At 43.8% G+C, this 25,754-nt stretch overlaps 1 protein-coding gene across 5 annotated transcripts in view; it reads right to left on the bottom strand.

Moving 5' to 3' along the window:
* Positions 1-22,899, bottom strand: part of RAPGEF1 (Rap guanine nucleotide exchange factor 1) — a 190,182-nt gene extending 167,283 nt beyond the window's left edge. For all 5 annotated transcript variants that reach the window (XM_069069313.1, XM_069069314.1, XM_069069316.1 and 2 more), the window contains exon 1: positions 22,531-22,899. In XM_069069313.1, the coding sequence (XP_068925414.1) occupies positions 22,531-22,555 (25 nt within the window). In that variant the 5' untranslated portion in view covers positions 22,556-22,899. The remainder of the gene's footprint in view (positions 1-22,530) is intronic.
* Between the last annotated feature and the right edge of the window lie 2,855 nt (positions 22,900-25,754).

The following is a 25,754-nucleotide window of genomic DNA, read 5'->3' as shown; positions in this document are numbered from 1 at the left end:
TTACCTGTACACTCAGATCCTACCCACTCAGGTAACAGAAGAGCTTCAGGTGCTGGGATGTTAAAGCATCCAAAGGGGTTGGAGCTCAGGATTTCAGCTGTACTCTGGGTTAAGATGGCTTTTGTGGGATTGCTTAGGAACCCCCTCACCATTTATAAAACTGTACAGAATGCATTTTTTTTTTTTGCTTTTTGGAGGGCAATTGGGGTTAAGTGACTTGCCCAAGGTCACACGGCTATTTTTTGTGTTAAGTGTCTGAGGCCTAATTTGAACTCAGGTCCTCCTAACTCCAGGGCCAGTGCTCTATTCACTGTGCCACCTAGCTGCCCCCCTAGAATGCATTTCTAAGAAAGAGATTATTGTATTCTAAGAAAAGAGGTCAATAGGTTTAGAGCCAAAAGGGACCTTTGAAGGATATCCATTCCAACTCTCAGTTTATAGAAGAAATTTGCCAGAAAGACCTGGGATTTAGTTATCTTCCTCAGCAGAACATAAGCTCCTTGGGGTTAGGAACCATTTCATCTTTGTTTTGTACACCCAGCACCTTGCACACAGAAGATGCTTAATAAATGTCTACTGAATTAAATTAACCAGTGCTACTGAAAACTATAACTGTACTTTTTTTCCCCTGCCAGTTCAGTTAATGGGAATTATATTATGAGATCACTAATGATGGATCCTTATTGTCATACTCAATTCAATTCAGCCCAACAAGCACTTATTATCTTTGCACGAGGCACCACAGAAAAGCTGGGAGTATAGAGCTTGGAGAAGACCAGGAGGAGGAGGGTAGTGGAGAGCTACCATGTGAAAGGAGGATTAGATTTATTTTATACAGCTCTGGAGGGCAGGAGGCGGATCAATGAGTAAGAGTTGCAGGGAAGTAGATTTTGGCTCAATATCTGGAAAAAAACTTCTTAAGAGCTACACAATATCAAAGGGAACAGTAGTAGAGAGCTCCCTACCACCATAGGTTTCCAAGCAGAAGCTGTATGACTACTTTGCAGGCATGAAATGAAGGCAATTAATACTACTTAGGGGCTGAATCAGGCGAGCTGAGGTCCCTTCCAACCCCAAGACTTTCTAATTCTTTTATTTAAATCACAGTCTTAAAGAGGCCATCCCCAAAGTTGTGGACATTAGCAACCCAAAACCAGAAGGACCCATTTCCATTCTCCATGTAAAGTCCTTAACCATCTGGCCCATTCCTACCTTTCCAATCTTCTTACACCTTATTCCCTTCCACCCAAGCTGTGATCCAGCTACATTGGTCTACTTGCTTTCTCTCACACAGAACACTCCATTTCTAGACTCTGCCTTTGGACTACACATGGACCCACAATGCCTGGAATGTCTACCCCCTGGCTTCCCTGGCTTCCATCAAGAGTCAGCTGAAATCTCACCTTTTGCAGGAGGTAGTTCCCAGCTCTGGAACCTGGTCCCTCCTTCTCCCTCCCCCCACCAGTAACTGTTTATTAAGTATTTATTGACTGACTCATGGTGTTCAGACACCACTGAAACTGTAACAGGCAAGGGGAATAAAAATGGCTTATGCCCTCAGAAGTAGGAACTACAACATACTGCCAATAAAGATGACTCTTTTCCATCTCTTGTCCATGAGCCATGAATGAGCAGCATATGTGATTACGTGGTCAGCTGCAACTGTACCATTACAAATACATTCACCATGAATATCTGTCCTAACTTAGCACTGTAAGGCTTCAAGGGATCTTTAAGATTAAGTCAAACATGGAGAAAAGGAGACAGAGGGAGAGAAAGGCCACAGAGCAGAGCCAGAATTGAAACCCTCTTCTTCTGAGGCCCAGCCCCCTTTCCCTTACACCACACTAACCCTTCCTTCCCACCCCAATCTGAAAGAAACAGATTAATTTGGGAATGATTACTTGCTTTGTTAGTCTTCACTTTGTAGGAAGACTCTAGAAGCAGGACTCTATTAAATGATCAATCAGCCTAGTGAAAACAGATTTCAATAGGACTGGACTGTTATTGAGGAAGACACTTTCTAAAAAAAACCCAAAGCAATAACAATAAAAGATACACAAATTCAAACAACTCTGAGGTTCTACCTCCTGCCTATCAGACTGGAAAAGATGACAAATATTGTAAATAGCAATTGTTATAGTAGTTATAGAGAAACAGGCTCACTGATGGCAGAGCAATGAATTGGATCGACTTTCCAGAAAGCAAGTGACAAAAGAGATGAATTCAGAGAAACCTAGAAGGATCTGTATGGACTGATAAGAGCTAAATGAGCAGATGCAGGAGAACAATTCATACAGTGGCTATAAAGAGAAATAAGTAGGAGAGGTTTAAGTTCAGAACTATAATCAATGCAAGGATCAATTACAAATTCAGAAGACTGATGACAAGGCATGCTGCCCAACCTCCTGGGACAGAGATGATGGAGCAAAGCAGAAGGAGACGTGTGAGACACATATGGCCTACGTGTGGAGCTACTCTGCGTGGTCACACTCATCTGTTACCACAGAGGGCTTTTGCTTTTGCTTTTTTTTCCTCCCAAAGGGCTAGTAATAACCGATGTCACAAAAAGAGGAAGTGAGGGTAGGGACCAAGCATTTATTACAAACTATGTGCCAGGTACTATGCTAAGTGTTTTAACAAGTATTATCTCATTGGATCATTTGAAAAGAAAGAAAAGAGCATCAATAAATCATTTTTAAAAATACACAGAAGAAAGGAGGAAGTCCAGAAGGGGACACCAAAAGAAGAGCAACAATGGAAATACCATGTTAAATTTCACATATACTTTTTTAAAAAAAAGAAAACGAGCTGTACAAGTTTCAGAATGCAATATGTCATCTTTTTCTACAATGAAATATCTAGGTTTGTTGAAGTTTGTCAAGTTCATAATAAAAAAATTTAAATGCTTTTAAAGGGTTTTTTAAGTGTAGCAGAAAGAACTCTGGAGGCCTGGGTTCAAATCCTGGATCTGCCCTTATTAGATGTATGGCTGGGCAAGTCAGTTCAGCTCTGCCAAAACTGAGAAGTTTTCTCACCTATAAAAACAGTGAAGATAGTCCTTGGAAGACTATTATCCACACGGGGTTGTAGCATGGAAAGCATTTTGTAAATCTTAAGTTCATATGTAAATGAGTCACTTAATTTTTTAATAAATTGGAATCACTGTTATCAATCAGCCAAGACACATTTTTGGCAAGCACCTCACTATGTACTATTCCTGTGATGGCAAAGGCACAGAACACAGACCGTGAGAGTTGGAAGGACCTTAGATATTATCTAAATCAAATTCCTCATCTTACACAGTGTAAAACCCAAATCCTTACAGGGAGCCAATCCTTATCTTGCGGGCAAAAATATCTAGCAATCATTTTCATATGGAGAAATCAAAGTTTGGATGCAATCTATCAGTCAATCAACAAGCTCATCATGGTGCTAGGCACTATGCTCATTTGTAGTGTGGATACAAAAAGCACAAAAAACAGCCCACGCCCTCAAGAAGCTTACATTCTAGTAAAAGATATGACATGTAAATAATTAATTACATACAAGATACATACAATAATAATATGCATATGAAATAAAAATAGGCTGTAGTTATAAAGCACTTTCACATAGATTATCTCATTTGATCAACCCTGTCATTTCAGTCATCAGTTCAGGTCAATGAAGTAAATATTTACTATCCTCAAGTAAGGATGCAATGAAGGCACTGGCAGTGATTATCCAGAGAAGCCTAGGCAGATAACCACTGGCTACCTTCAACTCTTTGAGGGACTGTGATGTCAGACAGGGACCTGTACTACTCAGTGTAGCTCCAGAAGGCAAGGCTAGAACCTGGTGAGGTAGACAGTACAATTATCATTTTCTTTTACAGATAAGGAGACAAGTTTAAAAAGAAAATGAATTATAGGGCCATAAATTTAGACCTAGAAAGGTCTGATGACTAAGAGGTCATTGAGTCCAATCCCTTCATTTTACAGATAAGGCTCAGAGAGGTTAAGATCCTTCCCCACAGCCACAGGGCTTATTCAGTGTCTGAGGTAGGATCTGAACTCAGATCTTTCTTTCTCTAAGTCCAGTGCTCGATCAGCTATGCCAAGATGCCTCCTTAACTATATATATTCACACAACTAAGTTTGACTCCAAGTCTACTGTCTCTAATGCTACCCACGATGCTAAGCTCTTAAGAGAAGACTCATTCACATTCCATCCCTCTGAAGTTGAACAGGGATCAGAATGTCCTGACATGTCCCTAGCCACTGAAACATTCAAAGTACAAGGTCATGTTTGTAACCTTTCAGTTGCCTGTAGTGTGGTGTGTGGAATGTGCCTACTGGGAGGAAGATGTGATGAAGGCCACTTCCTGTCCAGAGGAAAATTCCAACAATGCCAGGAAGCAGCCAGGCACTATGGGAATGTTCAAAGAGGGAACTATAGCTGGGTGTAGAAAATCAACAAACAGAGACCAAGCAACTTCAAACCACAGGCTTCAGCCCTGAGATGAAGCACCCAGCCTGGGAAGAGAATGCTCAGAACCATAGGCCAGAAGGAAATCAGTCACTGTGCCCTGGATACTAAGCTCCCCTTCCAAGCCACTTCCTCTTCATAGACTCCCCAGCATGCTATCTGTCTCCAAAGGAAATAATACACTGAGAAGGGAATTTTAGGATGGAGCACTTTTCCAGTTATCTGAATACGTCAGAGGAGACACAGAAATTGGCTCAATATTAACAGCCGGTGTCTTTGTTGCCTAGGTTTTAAACATTAGTCAGAGCATACTTTGATAGTTCAAAGAGCACTGGTTTTATCAGGGTAAGTACTGCCTCCAGTGCAGACTACCAGCCCTCCATGACTTTAAGAGCCATGACCGGCCTGTGACTAACCTGGTATGAACCACTTCAAACTCAGCTACGCCTCTCTCTGGATGACACACATCCAGCCAGAGTGCCACCAGGCCCTTCCTCAAAGACCTCTTGGAGATTTCACTACCTTCATATCCTGTCTTTGAGAACACAAGATCACTTCAACACCAAGGGGAATGAGGCACTTTGTATGATGTGTGATGCTATAACATAAAATTACTGTTTAAATTTTTAAAAAATTTCTACCATACAGGAAAAAAATGTTTGTTTGTTTTTGTGGCTAACAAAATTTGTCAACTCTATTTATGGATTAAAAGGAATGAGAAATTCCTATCAGCTGTAATGGCAAAATTAATTATCTGATCCTCAAATGCCTTTCTAACCTTATCATAGGATTATGGGAATTAGAATGAAAGGGACTTTAAATTCAAGGCCATCTAGCTCAACTCCAGCAGGAAACACAGGTATGTAGGTAGCAAAATTAGGAATCAATTTCAAGTCTTCTGACTAGGAGTTTATGATCTGGTGAACAGGCCATGTTTACCCTGTCTTACTTTGCCAACCAAGGGCTCTTTCCACTATGCACTACCCTGCCACCATTAATTTTTCCTATCTCAATGATTCTAACTGGATTCCACATGATAGGAACAAGGATTTCCTAAGAAAATATTGATGCTAGTGCTATTTCCTCTTCTTGGATATTAAATTATGCATATATGAAAAATATTTATTATTTGGCATTTTGCAGGGCATGAAAAAAGGTCAAGAGGTGAATTCGTGGAATGCATAGTGAATTCGTGGAATGCATAGAGGTGAAGGTCTTTGAATCAAGATCTAGAATCAGACCCTAACTGACACCATGTGCCTGCCCACCGCCAAGCCTAACCTCTTCCTCTCAGTGTCCCAAGTCATTCCTGAAGACAGAGTTCTAAACCACTGCAGGTCTACATCACTAGAAGGAAGTTCTATTCTCTGAATTTATCACAGCAACCAAGTCTCAGGTATGGACATACCCAGAATGAAAGGAAAAGAAAACAGCCTTAAATTCCCTTTATTTTGCTAGTAATGTTCCAACTCAACTTTCACTTTAAGGATATTCCACACCCCCCAGTACCCACCACGGTACATTCTGGAATACCCAATTCCCCAGTCCAGTTCTGTCTGCAGGTAGCTAATGTGGGAGAGACCACACTGAAATTTGTCCCTCTACCCAGGCAAACTGTACGTGTTTCGCTGCCTTGCTGGGCCTGGAGTCTGGAAGACCTGAGTTCAAATCCAGCCTCAAACACCCACTAGCAGCATGACTCTGGGCAAGTCACCTCAATTCCTCTGCCTCAGTATCCTCATCTGTAAAAGGCGGAGAATAACAGTGTCTACCTCCCAGGGCTGCTGTGAGGATCAAATAAAGTAATGTTTGTTAAGAGCTTAGCACAGTGCCTAGAACATAGTTAGCACTACATAAACTTTAGCTATTATGATTATTGTTGTTAAATCAGTCCTAAAAGTGATAGCACCCAGGAAATTGCAACATAGGGACCTCCACAGCAGACAATGATCATCTTATCTTGCCTGGTGGTCCAAGTATTCAGTATTTGCAAACTGCAGGGGGTTAGTGCTCAGAACTGACCACAGGTTCCACAACCAACACACTGACACACTAGGACTTCTGTGTGACTTCAAGTGCCCCCATTGAGCTATTCTAGTTTATAAAAAGAAACCTAACCCTAGTAGAGAGTTCACTGCAAAGTCAACACTCCTGAATTCTGAAGAAGTTGGTTGTTTGTTTTTGTTTGGGGAAAAAAAAAAAACACACCAGGAATGTGCCAGTAAGTAAATATAGCACAGGGACATCAAACAGGGGATGGAGAAGACTCCCATCTGGACTTGATAGAAAAGTACTGTTATGTTCAAAAAAAATTTTTTTTCTTATGCCTAAGTTTAAATACTGATTCCTTTCTGTCCTCTATTTCACAACCCTTAGTATATTCAGGAAACAATCTGAATGTAGAAAACATTCCTTTTTTTAATTGCTTGCAGGATAAAGTCCAAACTCCTGAGCTTGCCAGCTTGCCGTTCAAGGTCCTCCACATCTGCCCCCAAATACCTTTCCAACTTTCCTACTACTACTTACTCTTTGTCAGCATTTCCTAAATTGAATCAACTTAAGTGAAGACAAATTCCACAAGAATATTTTCATACAGCAACATTTCCTCTAAAATATTTACATACTGTATCCCCCAAACTCCCTGAAGGTGAATGACTGGTTTTCATTTCATCTTTGTATCCCTAGCACCTAGAAAGTGCATTGCACAAGAAGGTGCTAATGCTTATTGGACTGGATATGACATCACACAAACACACACACACACACACACACACACACACACACAGAATGAGTACTTACTACTGCCAATATGGGGGGTGGGTACAAAAAAACCTTTTAATTTCCTCTGTTTTGCTCCTTAATTTTCCTGACCCCTTCCCCCCAAGCATTTCTCCTATGTGTATTCTATACCACCAGTCCAACATTTGTGGCTTCTGTCCTTGTAGTTCCAGACCAAATTAGTTTGAAAACTGTGCCTGCCTTACATGAATGCTTTCCTCTCATCAAACTGGTGTCCATAATGTCCCAGGTACATGCTACTCATATTCTTCCAGACTTCTCTGATGACTGCCCCCCCAAACAATCTCTCCCTTCTCTGAACGCACAGTGATACTGCATGTAGTTCATTGGAAAGATCACTGGATTTGGAGTCTGAGGACCCAGGCTCAAAAATCTGACACTGCCACTACCTGTGTGGCCTTGGACAAATAAGAATCTCTCTGGGCCTCGACTGCTTCATCACATAATTACGGGGTTGCCACCCTCCCACCCCTCTGTGAAGGCGTGGGATCCGCTGGTGTTGAACACTGCACATGTTTCCAGGCTTTTTCAATGGACTGATCAGTCATGCTGATTTTTTACCCTCTCTTAAAAAAATACTATTTACTATTAAGGCATGAGCCTCTGGGAGGGGAAGGGAGAGAGGGAAGGATCCTGGGGATAACCATGAGGAAGTAAGAAACAGAGGATATCAATAAAAATTTATTTTAAAATATTTAATTAGTTGGACCTCTAATAGAGATCCCTTCTAGCTATGATCCTTATAAACTGATGATCTTATGCTGTTTACATAAAACACTTCCTATATACAATGAAAGTCAAAAACAAACAAAGGTCTGTTTCCATTTTTCATGATCTAACTTCTCTCAAGCCCTCAATGTGGTACCAAGGCCCAAGGGGTACCTAAGTCATGGCAGGTCCTTCCAAACTGCAAATGCTTAAAACTTCTGGCCCAGTGATAGACCATATTCCTGTCATCCAAGTCTCTGCCAAACTAACTGAGTTCAGAGAGTCTTATTATTAAAAGGATGCTCCCAAGGTAGGCCATAGCAACTTGGTAAACCATCTCCTAAGATTTCATTAGAAGGGCCACAACCAGCATCAATGGAGGGAATACCTACAAAGAAGAGAACACAGATCTTTGAAGTATGACCTGACTAATGCTCAGTTTAGCCCATGAGACTCCAGTTAACATTCACAGTAGCCTGTCAATCTTAAAATTCAGATGAAATTTGTTATATCTTTCACAGAGCAGTCAAATAAGTCTTAGGGAAAAATTGCTCACATATTTTAATTGCTAATAAATAAATAAATGATTGGCTTTTTAAGAGTCTTGGTTCAGTGCGGATAATGTTAATTCTTCTCAGATTTATTAAATCATGAGCCAGCCCTTCCACTCACTGTTGGTCATGGAAAAACACCAAAGACTGGTGCTCTCTCTTTGACAGCCCTGACTTCCTTACTTCTTGAAATGGGAAGTAAAACTCTCCTACCAATATTTTTGGGGGTAAAAACTGTCTCATACAAAATTAAGGAAAACAAAGATACAGAATAGTGCTAGGTGTCATGCAGAATTCAAGCATGGAGTCTGCCCATTTAAGTAAGGAAATATGGTGGTTTAGAGAGCAGAGGTTCTCAGGCCTGTGAACTTAAAAAAAACAAACAACCAAACCATTCTATGTCCATATAATCAGAGAGCTAGTTTCCTTTGTAATCCTATGTATTTAATTTTATGCATGTAAAAATATTATTCTGAAAGGAGTCCATAGGCCCTTTAAGAACCTTAGCTCTGGAGGTCAGGAAAGCTAGGTTCAAACCTCTGGGTTGGCCATTCATCAGCTTTGTGACCTCAGGCAAATCATTTCCCTTTCTGTGCCTTTTTTCCTTCATCAGTGAATTGAGGGGGCTAGACTGTATAGTCTCTAGGGTCCTTTGAAGCTCTAAAATGACAAATTCTAGATTTAAAACATCCAGCACTGATGTAATTACAGACATAGTCACAAGGTCTAAACTAAACATACACAGCAATATGAAAACAGAAAGATAAGGATAGAGATGCAGGGCCAGAAAAATATGACCCCCAAGTCACCACTGGCAGCCTTATAGGTTTTTTTTTAGGTCAAATCCCTAGGGCCTCTCCACTCTACTCCCCTGCCTTTCATTTTCCACTGACTGTTAGCACAAGCTGCCTCTCCTCATTGATTCCTCTCTCTTTAACTGGGGAAAAGGGTGGTGAGGGAAAATGTCCCTCTGGGAGAAGTAGTCAGTCAGTCAGGGTGGGGGTGCAGTGGGGAGTAGGGCTTTTGGGGAGTCCTTTAACTATGTAAGGGGAGAGGCCAGAAAATAGTTTCAGCAAATCTTCTGAATAAATGCCAAGTTCATCAATTACATAACAATGAAACCTCATTTCTGTCTATGTCTATTCTGCACTGTGGTAATTGTCAGAAACTTTCTGCTTATTGCCTACTACTCAGTAGGCCCCAGGAGTCATCTACTGACTTTATCTAATACACCTACAATAAAATAAACAAGTATAATCCTTTCTAATCTATCCAAAACCACTCACAATTGGTTAATCTTTTTACTGGATGCTCAATCTTTTTAACTTTTGTTGCTACTGTTTTAAAGAAAAAAGCCATCAATTTTATATATCCTTTATTATTTCATATCATATGTAATTTGCCATGGTTGTAACTCGGAGGTTGAGGGCTCAATCCTGTCTCTGCTGAAAACTACACTGTCACCCTCTGTTTTCCCATCTGTAAAATGAGGGGGTTGGCTAGATAATCTTTCAAGTTCCTTTCTTCTCTAAGGTTCTGGGAACCTCTCTCTAGTTAATGAGGCTTCTCCAGATTTTGTGATCAATGGCCTAGGACCACGTCATTTGCTCTAGAGTGTCACAAAGCCAAACTCAAAGGAGGCCAGGTAACAGCTGACAGTCCTTGGATGGAGGCCTTTCACAAAGCCCTGCCAGGCAAAAGTGGCCTCTTCTTCCTCCTCAAGCTTTTCATAGCACTTTACACTTCTCATACTCCAGTCTGTATTGGCTATCTGGGGACTTCTTACTTCCCATATTTATTATCTCCATAAAGGAACAACAACAAAACAAATGAGATTGAATGCTGTGAAATGTTAATGACCAACCTTGGCCCCACTAAAGGGATAAAAGGAAAGACGTCCTCTACCTCCTTTGCAGAGGTGAGGGGCTGTTGTATGAAATATTGCATATGTCAGGCTTTTTTCAAAGTGTTGGTTAGCTTTGCTGAACTCTCCTCCCCTCCCACCCTTAAATTAATATTAAAGGATGGCTCTCTGGAAAGGGGCAGTGGGGAAGAATACAGCAATCTGTAATATAGCAATCTTAATACAGTAATCTGAAAATAAAAGATAGCAATAAAAACTTAACAAAATAAAATTTTTAATGAACTTTGGTGGTAGGGAACAACTTAGGACCACAGAAAGTAGGCAGTTTTCCCAAGTGCAATCTACCTTGCTGTGCTGTTCAATTCTGGGCCCAGCTTTAAGTGTTCTTCTGTAGTACTTGTCCAGTAGATAGGTGCTGATGGTGTAACCCAAGGGGGGTCTCATGTATCTTGATAATGTATTCCCAGTCATAATGTTCAATAAATCAGTAACTTACCAAAAAGTTTGCTGGGACCTGCACTTTCCCAATAAGGAAATTCCCTCCACCAATGCAGACTGGCTACTATTCTACCCTCTGCAGGCTTAGCCTGCAATGAGAGATTATATGACCTGCCAAGGGTTATACTTGAATATATCAGAGAAGACTTAAATCCAACTGTTCCTATCTTTGATGATGGCTTTTTACTTATTATACTAGGCTGCCACTTGTGTTACAGATAGCAGGGTTTTAAAAAAATGCAAATTTGTTTTTGCTAGCATGTTTTTGTCACATACATACACACATATATTCTTTCGGTCTTCTGACAACCACATTGGGTAAACAAGTATTTCTAAACTCCTTTAACAAACTCAGTATAAATAAAGAGCAATATGGGGTAGCAGAAAGGCCACTGAAAGCAAGGAGAACTGCCAGTGACTAGTCATGAGGACTCCCTTAGACAAGCTTCTACAGAACAGGTGATTGGACTTATTCACCTCTAAAGTCCCTCCTGTCTTTAACAGTTTTTGATTGCATCTGTTATTTCTTCCACATAGGGAGCTGCCACCAATAGAGATCCACACCTGCTGTGCAACTCAGCCTTAGAATTTCCTGGGTCATTGAGAGATCAGGGCCACACAGCCAGGGGCCTGTGCTCTATCCATTACACCAGGAGCTATTTACCTTTTTTTTTTGGCATCATGGACCCTGCTGGTAGTCTGGTGAAGCCTATGGACACCTTCTTGGAAAAATATTTTTAAACATATAAAATAGAATACACAGGATGACAAAGGAAACCAATTCTATTGAAATGAAGATTATGTTTTTTTTCCCCATCTAAGTTCATGGACCCTCTGAAATCTATCCATAGACTCCCAAGAGGAACCCAGGTTAAAAGTCCCTATACTATGTATGCCATTGCTGCTTCTCTAACAGGATTGTTCTAAATTAGTTTGGTTAATGTTAATCACTTGAAAGGATCTTCCGGCTTTAGCAGCAAAAGATTAAAATGATGGGACTACTTAGGCTTCTGCCATCCCTCCAAATGGGGCAACTATCACTCATGACCACCTAAGGTTCCCAGACACATTTAAATGAAGCCACCAAATGCCCCTATAGAGGCAGAGGCTAATAAGGAAGAACCAAACAAATAAATTAGCCTTTCTCTCTTTAACTTAACCATGGAAATTAATCAAAGGAAAGGCTTGATGGGTATTCATCACCTTTCTTAGGGCTTATCACAGGCAATTTATGAGTCTGCCTGTATACAAGAATCTTCAGTGGATTTTGGTATTTCATCTGTCACCAAAAGCCAGGAATGTCCTCTATCATTTCTCCCTCACTGCTAAACAAAGATGGTTTAATTAATCCGGATAGCATCCCTACAGCAGAGAAAATTGAGACAGCTTCTATATTCCTTAGGAGTGGCAGGCGGTAGGGAAGAATAGGAGAAGGGGAAAGAAATGCTTGTCTTGAGCTTGGCAACAGGCTACCCGCATTTCTTGGGTTTTGCCATGTGCCTTTAAGACAGACATAAAGGAAAGCAAAATCAAGTTTTTTTATCAATCTAGTTCACCAGTGCTCCTAATGCAGCTAAAATGAGATGCCATCCATTTTTCTTCTAGATTCAGCAATTTAGAAGCTTGGTTCTTGGTCATAAAAACCCATCCAGTGGCATTCAACAGTCTCAGATGCTTGTCAGAGTTGAAAGGGAGTTAGAAGTCACTGAAACAAATCTCATTTTGCAGATGAGGAAACTGAGGCCTAGAGATTAAATGACTACTCAAGGTCACAAAGACCTTGTGGCAATGCTGGGACAAAAGTCCAAGGGCTCCTGACCCTTAAAACAGTACCCCATTCCAACTCTGAGTTCCCTCTCTTTAATAGTGAGTCCCAATTATATTGCAAAAGCCAAGATACAACAGCAAGGTAAAATAGAAAGGGCAATGGGATAGAGGCAAGAGGACTTAGGTTTGGCCACTGACCACCTAGGGTGATGTTGGGCAAGTTAGTGTAAGTGTCTGAGTAAATGAAGGGGTTAGACCTAGAGTCAGGAAGACTTGGCTTCAAAGCCCACCTCAGATAGCAGCTATGGGACCCAGCAAGCCTCCTGATCTCTCCCCACATCAAGTTCTATTGTTGCACGACAGGGCTAGACTGTATGCTATCTATGGGCCTCCCCTTTTCCAGCTCTCAGGTTTCTTCTGGTTCTAGATCTATAATCCTATGATCAAATCTCAGAAAACTGCCTAAGAGCTTAAATTGGTGACAGTTAAAAACCAAACAGGGAAGCTCCCTGCTAAGGCTAAGAAAAGGGTCCTTCCAAAACGGCTTCCCTTCACTCATTTTTTACTAAACATAAATTTTAGGCCATTTCTATACTGGAGAACCCCCAGTGTCATGAACAGCTGGCAGATGCAGACACACCTTAATAGTTAAGATGGACAGAGGGGTTAGAAAACACCAGGGAAATCCTAAGCCATTTCAACTGAAGACAATGCTGGCTTCTCTGAGTCTGCTATCACTTTTGCTAGTTTAAGTCTGTAGTGAATGAGATTTGCAGGTTCCAGCTTCTAAAAGGTGACAATATATCATGAAAGGAACACTAGGCTGAAGTAGATGACCTGGATTCTAGAACCAATTCTTTGTCTCAGCTTGAGCAAGTCCCCAACCCCCTCAATTTCCTCACCTAGAATATGAGGGGACTGGACTAGGATGGTTTCTAGGGTCCCTTCCCAGCTCTAAAGTTCTAAGATTTCTGTCCTCTTTCCACTGTATAACCCTGGACAAGTCTTTCAACTTCTCAGAGTCTTGGTTTTTCAGTCTATCAAAGGAGCCTAGCACACCTCCCCTCTACCTTTCAAGAATATTATGAGGTCAAACAAAACCATAAAAGTGACTGTGCCATGTGGCAAGGGGTAGGAAATGCCATATGAATGCAAAGTATTTTTATAAATAATTATTAAATACCTCTTCCATGACTGGTGCTATAAAAAGCATCCTCTAAATTGTCTCCACCCTTATTATACATTAAACTCTAGCCAAGAATCATAGGATGTTCGAGCTGGAAGTCCAATCTCCTCATTTCAGAAGGAAACAGATGGACAGAGGCGAAGCTCCGGCCTAAGTCTATACACCATGAAAAAGGCCTCCTGACTGCAACAGTCATTACAATACATCAGCCAGGAGTTTTGCAGGGTTGTACAATGTCCTACCTTCCTACTCAAATATTTTCCTTTGGGAAAAAGCCATAGCATGTCTTTTAGTACAGAAAGGCTACGCAAAGGGAATTTGTGTTTGGTTTCAATGACACTTCTGATTTTTCTCATAGCAACATTAGGATGTGGTTGTCACTAATATGAAGGTCCTTTGGCTTCCAAGGCATATACTGAAAAGGGCATTTAATAAAGGCAAAAAAGATCTTCAAAGACCATCAGACTGAGAATGAAGAGATGTGAACTCTGGTCCTGCCACAAAAGAGCTCTCTGGCAAATCACTTCTCCCCTCTCTAGACCTCAGTTTCCTCCCCGGCAAAATGATGAGAGTTAGGTGAAATTCTTCCTATGGTCCCTTTCAGTGCTGACATTCTTTCAGAGAAGATAGGGCAAAAGTGATTATTCACACCCAGTAAACAAACAGAACAATTGTTTCCAGCTTTAGTTTTTTATGAGATTTTTCCCCTCTCTTTGTCCATTTGTGAAATGTAGCCACATCACATTCCATGGGGCTTCAGCTGTCTTCTTTTCTCTCATGTCCATTCCTTCCCTTTCCAAACATTACAAGCATCTGATTCTTGCTCCAATGGGTCTGAGGGCTGAGCTTGGGTAACTGGACAGTGTGAGGTCTACAGCCACATCTGTCAGGCCTCCCCCAAAGCTAGACCACTTAGAGAGCTGTCAGGAAGTGCATGAAATCACCCTCTTCTGTCCTGAGCTCTGGGAAGCCCTCCACATATACCCAAAGGTCTGATATCCCTATTGCTCTTCTACAAAGCCAGGGCAGTTTTCCTCACTTCCAAACTTAACTTGCAGGAAAGTTACTGCTGACATTAGCAGGCAAGTAAGAATTAATTTGGGAGTGGGAAGGAGGGGTTTTGCTTATAACTTAAGGTTTCTCGCCCCAGCCAACACCATGGGATACCAAATTGAAGACACTTCCAGAATAGAAACTGAGCTAATTCTGCAGCAGGTAGTAAAGGCAGAGGTGGATTAATGCTGAGGGTACAGGCCAAAACACTCTAAAAAAAACTCCACCAGGATGCACAGGATCCCGGATTTAGAACTGGAAAGGACAACCTTGCAGATTATCTAGTTCAACCCTCTCCTTTTGGGAAGTGGCATCACCAGGCTATGAACCTGGGTCCTCTGACTTCAAATCCAGCATTCTTTTCAATCAATCGTTCTGCCTCATTCCTTAGTCTTCAAACAAAAAGTGGGGGGGGGGGGAGGAGGCAGGGAAGAGGGAGAGGGAAGAAAGGAGAGAAAGAAGGCAAATTTCCCCCTTTGAGTTTATCAAATGTCAATTTTCTAATTATCTTCTCTAGGCCCTTCTCTAGCACCCTAGAGTAAAACTGAGCACACAACAGAGGGCACATTCATTCATAAGCTCCCTGAAACGTAATTGACAACAAATGGAGGAAGACAGAAGAATATGTAATAAGGACCCCCCAACTGACATAAACCATTGAGACATTTCAGAAAGTGGCAGTTGATAGAGACAAAGAAAGCCAAAGTGAAATCTTCAATCAGATGAAGCTGTTAAATGGGAAAATAGCAGGTAGGGATAGTGACCACATCTCAGAAATTCATTAAGGAGGCCCCAATGAACAGATCTTGAATAACAAAAGCCAGGGCTGGGCAAAGCTGACACTATTGGGTGAACAGTCACTCAGTGGCTGGATGCCATGAAGACGATTGTTGTTCACAAATGGGTTAGACCATGACAGTCACAGACAGATGACTTCTTCTGGTCCCTTCTAATTGTGACCAGTCTCCATAAGGATAAAAGATTTATTTCAGCGGAGTTACAGTTCCTTTTCTTTAGTTCTCTGAACCTCCATAGAATGTATCCTTGAACGCATCCTGGCTTTACTAGAAATTTACAGAGGGAGATAACTAAATATTGACCAAATGATTCCTTTATAAGTTTTGACATAGGACCTCAGCTAACTTTGTGCCCTCTTATCCAAGAAACTGTCTATAGTCCAGGGGTAGGGAACTTGTGGCCTCAAGGCCACATGTGGCCTTCCAGGTCCTTGGGTGTGGCCTTCTGAGTCCAAGTTTTACAGAACAAATCCTTTTATTGAGGGGACTTGTTCTGTGAAGTTTGGATTCAGTCAAAGGACCACACTTGAGGACCCAGAGGGCCACATGTGGCCTTGAGGCCACAGGTTCCCCACCCCTGGATACCATTAGCTTCCTCCAATGAAACACAGCAATGGACAGTTCATTGAGTATAGGAAACTGCTTTTAAATGGAAATTTGAGACTAAGAATCAGAGGGCTCCACAATTTGAGTTTATTTTTCAAAACTGTCTAACACGGCAGAATGGATACAACTTCTGGCCAGGAAGGGGTATGGGTTGTTTTTCAGGCAGGGTATATATACACACACACACAAATATACATACATACATATATATATTTTAACACCTAGTATATGCTCAGCACGGCCAGGTGTTGTGAGGAGTAGAGGAGACTAATGAATGATAACAAAGATGCCTGACGAGCACTTTACAGACATTACCTCACTCAATCTTACCAACAACCATGTGAAGGAGTTACTACAGTATAGGTGTGATTATCATCATTTCATAGATGAAGAAAGCTCCGAAAAGTTAAGCACTTTGCCCACAATTTCACTAACTAAATGTCAGAGGCTGAATTCAAAAAAAAGGGTCTCCTCTGGCTCCAGGTCCAGCACTCTTCCTAAGACATGAAGACATTTTAAGGTGAGAGGATACACAGAAAGATAGGCAGTCACAGAATCTTAGAGTAGTGGAAGGGACCAACCCCCTCTGGAGAGGGGAACTTACCCAAGGTCATATAAGCAGAGCCAAGAGTAGAACCCATTCTGTGGACTCCTAGTCTTGGGCTTTGCCCACTGAACTCTGGCACAACAGGAAGCCAAGAGGCTAAACCCATGAAATCCCTGATTCTCTTAGTCTTAGCCCCTGAAAATGGACACAGTTTTAGGGGGTCAGAATGGGAGTGGGAGGAAAGCTCTCTTCAGGAACAGAGCTTCAAGGTTTGAAAGGATCTTGGCAACAAGTAAAATCAGGCAGCATTTTCAAGCCTCTCCTCTTTCCATTTCATCATCTTATTGTGGCAACAACAAATACATTCGACTGGAGTGAAGCATGACACTGCTTGGCTTACAGGCCATCTTCAAATTCGGTCTAATTTGGGAAATGGTTTTTCTGCAAACTAATACGTGAGTCATCTTTATAAGCCACATAGCAAGCTTGGTAATGATCTATTGGTAAACCCTCCTTCCCTCCCTCAACTTACTTTATAAAAGCCTGACGTAAGGGCCAGTATGGATGGAGACATAGGGACAGAAAACTGTGCAAAAGGAAAAGAAGTAGGTTTAAGAGGGTCAGCAGGTATTCAAAGCAACATGCCTCTAGTCTTTGCCCCTTCAATCCAACAGGCTACTGCTGTATTAATCAACTCTACTCTTGTGTTCAAAAAAACATCAATGACTCCCAGCCTTCCACAATCTGATCCCCTACCTACCTTTCCCCGCTTCACGTAGGTCCGTTCCCTTTACATAGCCTAAGCTCCTAAAAACAGACTGTTCACTTCTCTGTGTCTCTGCTGAGGTCACCCACATACCTGGAAAGCCCTCTCTCTCTGCCTCTTCAGAAAAGCTTTCCCTGGTTCTCCACCCCTAGGCCACAAATGATTTTTCCTCTTAAGTCATAGGGCTTTGTTTCATTCCAGTACTTATTATAGTCTATTTTATAACATATACAAGCACATACAGACATACACATATATAAAGTGTGCATGCATCTCTTCTCCCCAGCTGTCTTGTTAGGAGTTTCCTTCAGTGTCTATCACAATGCTGGCAGGTGCTTATGAAATGATTGGATCTCCACGGAAGTCCTCCCCAAATATCTGATCATGGCATGGAGCTGCTCCTGTCATTCCCATGCCTTGGCCCAGGCTGTCTGCCTGGCTCCTGTTCCACTCTCCCTCCTCACCTCCACCTCTCCTCCCAGAATCCCTAGCTTCTCTGAAGGCTCAGCTCAAGTGTCACCTCCTACCTCTACCAAGTCGCTCCTCCTCCACCTCCAGCTCCTCCTCCTCATCATCATAAACAGCTAGCACCTATAGAGTGCTTTAAAGTTCACAAAGCACCTTAACATAACCCTGGGAGGTAGGAGTTACTATCATTATCATTATTGTCATTTTATAGATGAGGGAACAGAGGCACACAATGGTTAAGTGACTTGCCCAGGGTCACACAGCCAATAGGTATCTGAGGCAGCATTTGAACTCAGATCTTCCTGACTCTAGGGCACCACTTAGCTGTCTCATAAATACAAAAGTGAAATAGTCTCTACCCTCAAGGAGCTTACATGGGTAGGGAGCACATATGATATGTTTAAAAAAAAGTTAAAGCAAAATAAATACAAAGTGATTGGGGGGAGAGGAGGAGGAAAGGATAGGAGATTAAGAATTGGGTAAATCTGGAAAGGCCCTTTAATGTCAGCACTTGAACTGAGCCCCAAAGGCACCTAGGATTTCCAAGAACCCTAAGTAAAGATGGAGAATATTCCAGGCATGGGGTATATACAGTCTATGCAAAAGCAAGGAGGCAAGAGATGAAAGGTGCTAGTAGGCAAAAGGGTGAAAATCTGTCATTCTGGCTATAGTAGAGTACACAAGGGAGAACAATGTGTAATCAACCTAGAAAAGTGGGATGCACTCATATTAGAAGAGCTTTAAAAACCAAACCAAGGAGTCAGTATATCACCCTAAAGGCAATGGGGAGCCACTGAAGCTTCTTGAGCAGAGGAGTGACATACCCAGCCTAGCATTTCAGGAATATCAAAGAAGGGAATGGTTTGCAAAGAGAAGAGTTGGCTACAAGAAGATGGGTCAGTGGGTTATCACCAACAGCCCGGGACGGAGGTGGCGGTTAGACCTTAGACTCCGAAGGGGAACTGACACCCTGCGTGGAGCAGGCACACTAGAAAGAACTCAGATACCCTGACCCCCACCCCAGCACTCTTCCCGCTAGCTTGGCTTGGAATGGATTTCCATTAAACTTGTCCCTCTACGTCTAAGTTGTTTCCCACCCAATCTATTCTGCCCATCACGCCCAGGTTAATCCTGATGCTGCTCTAGTCTACTCATGTCACTCTTAGAAATGCTGATGGCTTTCCCATCCCATCACCTAAAGGATAATGTTCATGCTCCCTCTTAGCACCTTGTATGACCTGGGCTCCCACCTACCTTTCCATGCCGATCTCTCTCACTTCTCTCTGGGCCTGATCATTGGCCCTGGAGCTCACCCAGCACAAATCAAACACTCCATCACCACCAGCAGTTCTGTTTCAGACCTGCTACCTTCTGCATCCCTTGTTCTGGAATATCTTCTGCCTTCTCCAAAGCCTTCAACATCCAATATCAGTCTGAGCTCAGAATCTCAAGGTCAGAAGGGACCTCTGAAGTTATCCAGCCCAACCTGAACTTGAACAGGAATCTTCTCTACAAAATAGCTGGGAAGTTGTCTTCCAGTCTTAGTCTGAAAGTCTCCCAGAGGCAGCAGCCCCTTCTATTTTTGGATGGATTGAATTATTAACAAGTTTTCCCCTTAGAGCGAATCTAAATCTGCCTTCTCTGCATCCCCCCTTCTCTCTGTTCTTCTAGTCTGCCCTCTGAACAAAAACCTCTTCCTGAACAACTCTAATCCACTCTAGAGGATTCTCTCCCTCCTCTGAATAGGTAAAGCACCTATCATCTGTACCCTTATTTGATGCATCATTCAACAACATTTAAGTGCTATCTACTGAGCTGGGCCTGTGAGGGATATGAAAGATCAAGGATTTAGAGCTGGAAGGGACCTGAGAGGTCACTGCATCCACCTCCCTCCCTCTTCATTTTATAGATGAGAAAAATGAAACAGAGTGAGGTGAAGGACCCTCCCCCACAGTCCCTTACACAGCTAGTAAGGGGCCCCAGAGAGAATTTGAAGCCAGCTGCCTGACTCGAAGACCAGTCTCCTTTCTACCATGTCATAGTGACTACAAAATCTCTATCCTCAAGGGCCTTCCAATCTAAGATAACACTGTTTCGGTACAATTCTTGTATTCTTATTTAATTGTCTATGTCAGTGTCTTGATTTCATATTAGAGTATAAGCCTCTTGACAACTAGGATTGAATTTTTGAATTTGTACCACCACCGCACTAAGCACACAGTAGACACTCAATAAGTGTTTGCTGACTAAGTACACTGACAGACTCACAAAAATATTCTAGCCAACCTTTCATTGGCTGAATCATGGGAGGAACCTTTGCAGAAGACATCTAAAGTCAATTTAAACAAAACTTTTGAGAAAACCAGGTCTCCTCCATAGAAACAGGGGCACCTGCATTGCACAGTAAACTAGAGAGAAGGGTTATCTGTTTCACTGCATTTAGATAGGGGCACATGCTGAAATATTCCCAGACAGACCATTATGCATCACGTTTTAAAAAGACCTCATGCAAAAAAAAAAAAAAATCCTGAAAAATTCTATTCTACAAGCTGTTCTTCTGTTGTCTGAACATAAGACAATAAAAAAAAAATTTTTGAAGATACCACTAATTCAGAAACAATCCAGACTTCAGATATGTTACCATTCTGATTGAATACTGCTCAAGAAGTCCCTAAGAAATTCTGCACAGATTAACATGTGATATTTCTGGAAAAGCACTTGTCCAGTGATGGGACACATGGTGGTGCCCACTAGGAAAAAAATGGTACAAGTTAGTGTACCCCTGGAAAATTCCTGCTTATAAACAGATGCCCAGAGCAATGATCTATCCAAAGAAAGACCCACTGAATCATCTAGCTTATTCTCTTTCATTTTACAGAGGGGTAAACTGAGACCACTCCAGGGCTATATCATGGGAAAATGCATCTATCTATACCACTAAGACCAGAGGCCAGAAAACCACACCAAAATGATCAAAACAACAATAAAAGCAACAATAAAAAAACCCACTTCAGCCACCTCTGGAGCTTCCAAGATGGATGATCCCACCTTCTTAGTAGAAGGCTGTGAAACTTGTACACTATACTGCAACTAAAACTACTACTGCTCATTAACCATGGAGAGCCCTAGTCATCTTTCAGCTTAAGCACTATCATCATGTTTGCCCTGCTCATTAAACACAGCATAATTTTTAAATGCACTGCCCTATACGGAAAAACAGTCATCAAATCTTTGGAGAGGCTATCCCCAGGACTGGGAAAATCAGGCACCCAGGAGACAACCCTCCCAGATTTCTAGGAACACACAAAGAAGGGTGGAAGCAAAGATTTTTCTGAGGTTTGCATCAAGGCATTTAAGATAGTAGCGTCCCACCCTCAAGCCATGTGGGGTAGACACATGGACTGTTTCCAGATCTAAGCTAGTATGATAGGAAAGGCTGACTGAACTCTCAAGTGTGTCCACATAATCGTCTTTTCTGTTTCCTTCCAAGTACCAGGAGGACAATTCAAGTTCAATGCAAACACTGAGCCCATTACGAAGGGCACGCTTTAGCAGCGTTACTCATCTTATAAAAGGGAAACCAAGCCAGCTACAAACACATAGTTTAGGAGACACTTTTAAATGTGTCCTGACAGATCTCCTCCAGATCGGTAGATCCTCTCCCCAAACCCTTTCTTTAATGCATTTAAGAAAAACAAATACTTGGGGGGCGGAGGTCCCCCTTACGATTACATGGAAAACCTTGAGTTCAAGTCCTTTTAAAAAAAATAAAGTATCACACAATCGGAGAAATTGAGTTGCATGCAGTGTCCAGCAAGGAACTAAGGCCGACTGGGCTACACTCTACTGCCTTTTAACTACGGAGTTAAAAGACGCTCAGATTGAGGCCTCCAAGATGTCAGTTTCACTTCTGCTCCGCAGGCCGCTCAGGACACTGACCGACGGACAGACGGACTCGGCACGTAATAAGTATCTACATTTAAAAGCACTCGGGAGAAGCCCCCCTCCTCGGAGAAAACTTGCCGGACGCCGGCAGCCGGGGCAGGTTCCAGAGTCCGGCACACACTCGCTCGCTTGACCCCTTCATCCCCGGACCCACGGAGTCCTCGCCGCCTGGCTCCCCCACGCCTTCTCGGCTGGCTCCCCGCGGGGCGAGCGGCGAGAGGCAAAGCCCCGATCCCGGCCCCAGCTCGGCCAAGCGCTCGGCTCCGTAGGGAGGGGCGGGGGACCGCGGTTACGCTTGGGTGACAAAGCCCCAGGGGGACGCCCCGGCCCCCGCCAGACGCTATCGTTTCCCGGGACAAACGGGCAGTAGAAGCAGGGCCAGCCCCGCAAGCACGCCCCGCACAGCCCGCACCGCCCCACGGCGGGCGGGCCCAGGCCTCGGCTCCTCTCCCGGCCCGCTGCCTCCGGGCCCCGGAGCTCCCTTCCCTGCCGCCTCCTCCCTCACCTGCTTTCTCGATCTTGCCAGACATTTCCGGGCTGCGCCGGAGGCCGAGGCCGCCGTTCCTCCGCGGCCCGGGGCGCACAGGCCGGCGCGGGAGGGCGGCCCGGGGAAGGCTCCGCTCGGCCCTGGCTCGGCGGCGCCTCAGTCCCGCTGCCGCAGCATGGCCCGGGCTCGGGGGCTCCGGGGCTCCGTCCTTCCTTCCCCGGAGGGCGCGCCGGCCGAAGGCCGAGCGGACACTGCGGCGGCGGCGGCGGCGGCCGCTCCTGCTCCCGGAGCTCCCGGGCGGCGGCTGCTGCTCCCGCTGCGGCGGCTGCTGCTCCTGCTGCTGCTGCTGCTGCTGCTGCTGCTCCTGCTCCCGCTGCACCTCCTCCTCCTCCTCCTCCTCCAGCCGCCGCCGCCGCCAGGACCCGCGGAGCCCGGGCCGCCGCCGCCGCCAGCGCCAGCCGGGCCAGAGCCGGAGCCACAGCGCGACCTGCCGGGCGGCCTCCGCACGACAGCGCGCGGAGCGGCGGCCCAGACCAGCAGCGCCCTCGGCGGGCCGAGCCCGGAGCCGAGAGCCGGGAGCCTGCCGAGGCCTCTCTGCCCCGGGGACGCAGCGCCCTCTCCTGGCCCGAGCCGGGAGTCCGCCCGCCCACGGCCTTCCCAGCCCCGGCGACGCAGTGGCTTCTCCCGGGCATTTCCCTTGCCTTCCTGGAAACCGACCTTCTACCCCGCTCTGCTTCCTTACTCGCCGCGCGGGACCCAAAACGCTCTCCCAGCGAGGCCCCAATTATATTCTACATAACAGTTCTTAAGAACTTACTATAAGTCAGGCACCGTGCAAGCGCACGAATGAAATCAATAGGCCCTGCCCTCAAGAGGCTTACAATCTAATGGACCCACTCCCCCTCCCACATTGGTTCACTTTAGTCCCCTGAAACCCTGCGGCGTCGGCTGGGCAAGTTCCCCTCCGGTCACCCTCGCGGACCTAGAACCCTCTCCTAGCTCTGCTCCTTTTCTTTCTGATGAGGGGAGGACGACGGGGTGCGTACCCTGTCTACTTAGTTCAATTTAATTAAATTGGATGTTTATTAAACATGGCTGGGTGGCTAACAGATAGAATAGTGGACTTGGAGTTAGGAAGTGCTGAGCTCTAATTCCTCCTCAGAAGCTTGCTTAGTCAAGTGTGTCACAACTTCTGGCTGCCTCAGTTTCTTCATCTGTAAGATGGGATAAGAGCACCTATTTAACAAGGTTTGTGAGGATCAAATGAGGTAACACATGTTGAGCACTTTGCCAAGCTCAGAGCATAGAAATGCCCGCAGCAATGTTCAAAGCGCCCGGTGTCACTGGCGCTGTGGTCCCAGCTGCCTCTCGCTCCTTTCTGCCAGGATTTTTGCATAGATTCTATAAAGAGCAGGCAGAAGCAGATTATGAGGGAAGCCAAGAAAGGGTGAAGTTTTGCAAACTTGTGGCCCTCTCTGAATTGACTGAAATAGAAAAACATAAAAAAAAAGGCTCCCCAGGCATGGTTCACGCTTTCGTGACCTAGCTTCAGGATGGAGGGGGTGGTGGTGAAACCTGACTCCAGGATGCCATTTCCCAGTGTGACCTGTCTTGGGCTGCATGTCCACTGCTACTTACAGAAGCATGATTCAATGGACAGAGCGTTAGATTTGAGTTCCTGAATGATACTTATGTGACCTGGAGCTAGAGATGGGCTAGTAAGTGCTTAACTACCAGCTGGAGGGAGGTTGGGAGGGTGGGGATGGAGGGAAAGAATGTGCCCAAGACACATTTTAAGTTTAATCTTCATTATTTTTTAAAAATATACTATTAATATTTTACCCATCATTTTCTCAAGTCTAGACGATCAACAAAACAGTAAACCAAGGCATGATTGATAGCTTTGCCAATTTCTGAAGTGTAAAAACAGCGAAAATTTAACTGAGCTGGTATGATTTGGCTCAGGGGTATGATCTGCTGCCTGGGGCAAGTTGCTTAATGTCTGTAGGTCTTGGTTTCTTCAACCCTAAAATAAGAGTGGGGCAGCTAGTGGATGGAGTGAACTGTGTGGAAACTTACTAGCTGTGTGACTCTAAGCAAGTCACTTAACCCTGTTTGCCTCAGTTTCCTCACCTGTAAAATGAGCTGGAAAAGAAAATGGCAAACCACTCCAGTATCTTTGCCAAGAAAACCCCAAATGGGGTCACAAAGAGTTGGACAGGACTGATCGATCAATAGTAATAAAATAAGAGTTTTGAACAAGGAGGATCTTTAAGGTCTCATCTGTGGTCCTAACATTCTGTGATCCTGTTATAAAAGGTGCACCATTATTGCCTCAAAAATGAAAAGTTAAAAGTTTATAAATAATTTGACTTTCAGTGGGGTACAGCTTTGGGTTCTGAGGCCCCTTGGGTTCCAATCCTGACTCTACCACTGGGCAAGTTACTTGACCTCTCAGTTGCCTCATCTATAAAATGGGGATCTTCATGGTCCCTTCCAGCTCTAGATCCATAATCCATATGATCAGGTATTTACCAAGGCCTACTGAATGAAAACCCCTGCTAGTACTGAGACAGAGACAAAGATAACAAAGCAAAGTCCCTGCCTTCCAGAAGCTTATAGTCTACTTGGGGTTAAAAGGTATAAACCCATGGAAGGTTAATTAGAATTGAATCCAAGAGCTGTCCAATCGACTAGACTACTTATCAGCCCTTGGGTGACCTTTTGGCCACTTACATGTCAGCTAGGCATATGCTTCAGGAAGAAGCACTGTCTCACCCAGCTTGATCTGCAAGACTACATTGCTCTCCAGTTTGCAGCAAAGAAGGGCTAGCCCTGAAGGTAGCAGGGAGATGGAGTAAATTGAGATTCGAAATTGCATTTCTCTTCCTACTCCACAGGTCATTGGTTCCATTAATCTAAATGTTCTCTTATATTATGTCCAACTCTTCATACCCCATTTGGGGTTTTATTGGCAAAGATAATGGAGTAGTTTGCCATTTCCTTTTCCAGTTCATTTTACAGATGGGAAACTGAGGCAAACAGGATTAAGTCACTTGCCCAGGGTCACACAGCTAGTAAATGTCTGAGGCCAGATTTGAACTCACAAAGATGAGTCTTCCTGACACTAGGCCTGACACTACCCACTGTGCCACCTAGCTGCCCCTACATAGCTAGATGTAGATCTCAGCTAAAAGGCTTCCGGTCTCCTCACTTCCTGGCCTTTGGGGGTCACAAGGAAA

Source organism: Petaurus breviceps, unplaced genomic scaffold (genome assembly GCF_028583685.1).
Source record: "Petaurus breviceps papuanus isolate PSGF00001 unplaced genomic scaffold, PetGlider_PUasm1.0 90779, whole genome shotgun sequence".
In the NCBI taxonomy this organism is placed as follows: domain Eukaryota; kingdom Metazoa; phylum Chordata; class Mammalia; order Diprotodontia; family Petauridae; genus Petaurus; species Petaurus breviceps.
This window is presented reverse-complemented; position numbering and strand designations above follow the sequence as displayed.